The sequence below is a fragment of the Aedes aegypti genome, chromosome 2 (assembly GCF_002204515.2).
Source record: "Aedes aegypti strain LVP_AGWG chromosome 2, AaegL5.0 Primary Assembly, whole genome shotgun sequence".
NCBI lineage: Eukaryota > Metazoa > Arthropoda > Insecta > Diptera > Culicidae > Aedes > Aedes aegypti.
The window spans coordinates 351,706,824-351,709,590 of NC_035108.1; the positions used below are offsets into that span (position 1 = coordinate 351,706,824).

Consider the following 2,767-nt stretch of genomic DNA (forward strand, 5'->3'; position numbering starts at 1 on the left):
CATTTTGCCGAAATTCTCAACTGATAGGACTTCGTATATCACAAACAGGGAAGCTGATTTACTTCCCTGTTTGTGATATACGAAGTCCTATCAGTTGAAAATTTGGGCAAAATGAGTATGATTACGATCCGTGCGGTAAGTTTAATGCCAGCACTCACTTTCTTAGACCCATCGCTTTGAAAACGTTATTTGCACCGCTCATAACAATTTCCTCGTATATAGCATGAGAAATCCTATTAAATACCCATGATACAAACATTTTATTCTTCGATTTTTGTCTCTCACAGAATTTATTTATTAAAATCCTAAATTACATTTCACCTATACTTCTATATTATGAATAATCTAATGCTATGGAACACATCAATATATTGTCTTACCATATCATGAAATGCATCAGTTATTAATATACACATTGAAATTATCCACCATTTCGAAAGCATATCCTGTTGTCAGCTTATTTCAGAAAGCTCTGTACAACCTTCGCCAATTTCTTTGCACCTTCTCCATTCGCTTCCCCATAGTACGGCAATTGTTCCATCCGTCTCAACCAGTCGACGGTTTTTGGAAATCTAGAATTATCAAGTCGAAAACATAAATAAAACACTCAACTGTCTGTTACGCAAGCATCGCTCGCTGCATGCAAGAAAAAAAACAGAAAACCTTTCATGACTTATCGGCAGAACCGCATCGAAGCTGGACACCGACGAAACGCAACTCAAATCGGCCAAGGTCATCCGATTGCCAATGTAGTAATCAGCGTGCAGCGTATCCTCGAGCAGCTGCAGCCCAATGTTAAAGTATTCCACCTTTTCCGGGTCCAGGTCCTGCTTGAATCCACGAATCACCGGGGACTAAGATGTGGTAGATTCGGGGAGATATGTGAGAGTTAGTTTGGAAGATTGGAAGGTTGAACTCACGATCAACAGTTTCAGACGGCTGAAGAGCACTCCGGAGTTGAAATGCAGACCGGCGTTCACCTTGGCGCGCACGAAAGGATCGTTCGGATATAGATCTTCGTTGCGTGAGTAGACGGTTGTGAGGTACACGTTGATCGCCTGGCTGTCCCAAATGAACTTACCGCCATCGTCGATCATTGGAATCGTGTGCTGTGGGTTCTTGAGGAGATAGTCCGGTTTTAGGGTATCATTTCCCAGCAGATCAATCGCGATGACTTCAATGTCAAGGTCAATTGCTTTGGCCGTCAGTTCTACCGATCGTCCCGGAGGACTGATGGGATTGGTGTACAGCTTGATTCGGGGACTGTTGGTGGCCATTCCCGTGGAAAAGGCAGCTCGCGATCCAATGGCGACTCGAGCAACATTCGGCAGTAATCTACTTGTTATCATTTTCACAAGAGTGGAAGCAAATTCGTGCAACTGATAAAGGAGAAAAACAAACATAGACTGAGTTTATTATAGAAAATCATCTACCCAGTGATGCCATCTTTATTTTCATTCATTTCTTCTTGTTTTCTTCCAGCTTGACTTTGAAGAATGCTACCGCTTCGGCAGCACGATCCGAGTTCAGCTCCTTGTAGTTCGGCATGTTCGCTTCTAAGCGCTGAAGATACGCAACCAATTTTGGGCATTTTTCGGCGTCGATTGGGAACAGGGCATTCAGAGTGGACAGCGATGTGCTGCAGCTGACATCGGCAAGGGTCAACGAGTCGCCAACCAGATAGTCTGATTTCAGGGTGGCCTCTAGCAGATCGTACGCTCCGTGGATGGCGGTTAGCTTTTCCTGGGGAACCTCCGGGAACCCATGGTAGAAGATGGGTTCCAAGGTACCTCTCAATCGAGCAAACAAAATGCCCGACTCGAAATGCAGCAATGCGTTGACACGAGCTTGCGTCACCAGATCTTTCGGATACAGGGCGTCATCTTTGCCGTATTTCTGTACCAGGTAGACGATGATTGCGTGACTATCGTACAGAGCGACTCCATTATCAACGATCGTTGGCACTGTGTGTTGTGGGTTCAACTGAAAGAGTATACTATTACAATTCAAAACTCTCAATTTTCCAAACCCAAACCAACCTTCAGAAACTCCTCAGTCAGATGTTCCTTCTTGGACAAATCAATAAACTTAACGTCCAGTTCCAGGCCAATGAGCTTAGCGGTGATTTCCACAGCTCTGCCGGCCGGTGTGCGCCGAGTAGTGTACAACGTAATGGGGGACATCTTTCCGATAAATCGAACTTCTCAATCGCTCGACCGAACCGTCACTGCGAAGAGAAGCTATGAAAATTCGGCAGCACAGACAAACAAACGGGAGGGATGGAATATTTTTAACCAGCCTGACCGGTTTGTTTGCTGCCACCTACGAACCGGCTTCGTCATGATGGTGGAAAGAGTCATGATGAACACACGCAATCTTAAACGTGCAAACATGGGTCAAACCCTATACAGCTATAATAGTGCCGGCATTCGACGGGCTGTAGATTTTGTTTGATAATATGACTGCGGTAGCAGTTTGAACAAATACAATCAAGATCATTTATGTACTACTGATCAGTTTATTACTTTACACTGTGGTACAAATGGATGAAAATATAAACGTCTTTCCTATGCTATAAAACCAATTAACCACGAAAATTGCCTAAAAGTAGACAATCCATAATGAGCGTTAGTTGTTGCTCACATGAAATTGCTAATTTTATGACCAAAAACGCTTAGAATGTTTGTATGGCAATATGTTTTTTGACGTTGGATAACGTCTTACGGCAACATATGGGGGTACAATTCAGAAAAACGAAAAATTGAGC

At 43.6% G+C, this 2,767-nt stretch overlaps 2 protein-coding genes across 2 annotated transcripts; both read right to left on the reverse strand.

Moving 5' to 3' along the window:
• Window positions 1-266: 266 nt before the first annotated feature.
• On the reverse strand, window positions 267-1,416 carry LOC5569858 (glutathione S-transferase 1). The gene is made up of 3 exons (XM_021846290.1): window positions 921-1,416; window positions 664-854; window positions 267-572 (listed from the first exon to the last, which is right to left on the reverse strand). The coding sequence occupies exons 1-3, from the start codon at window positions 1,401-1,403 to the stop codon at window positions 458-460; spliced, it is 789 nt and encodes a 262-aa protein (XP_021701982.1). The 5' UTR covers window positions 1,404-1,416; the 3' UTR covers window positions 267-457.
• On the reverse strand, window positions 1,384-2,363 carry LOC5569859 (glutathione S-transferase 1). The gene is made up of 2 exons (XM_001658705.3): window positions 2,040-2,363; window positions 1,384-1,983 (listed from the first exon to the last, which is right to left on the reverse strand). Exons 1-2 carry the CDS (start codon window positions 2,181-2,183, stop codon window positions 1,459-1,461), a joined length of 669 nt encoding a protein of 222 aa, XP_001658755.1. The 5' UTR covers window positions 2,184-2,363; the 3' UTR covers window positions 1,384-1,458.
• Between the last annotated feature and the right edge of the window lie 404 nt (window positions 2,364-2,767).

Bases quoted from the DNA above. Each gene is read 5' to 3' on its own strand.
- LOC5569858 (XM_021846290.1), bottom strand. From the start codon at position 1,403: ATGTTTGTTTTTCTCCTTTATCAGTTGCACGAATTTGCTTCCACTCTT. The intron at 855-920 runs GTGAGTTCAACC...ACCACATCTTAG, and splicing joins GCCGTCTGAAACTGTTGATC to TCCCCGGTGATTCGTGGATT. The intron at 573-663 runs GTTTTCTGTTTT...TGATAATTCTAG, and splicing joins CTGCCGATAAGTCATGAAAG to ATTTCCAAAAACCGTCGACT.
- LOC5569859 (XM_001658705.3), bottom strand. From the start codon at position 2,183: ATGTCCCCCATTACGTTGTACACTACTCGGCGCACACCGGCCGGCAGA. The intron at 1,984-2,039 runs GTTGGTTTGGGT...ATACTCTTTCAG, and splicing joins TGACTGAGGAGTTTCTGAAG to TTGAACCCACAACACACAGT.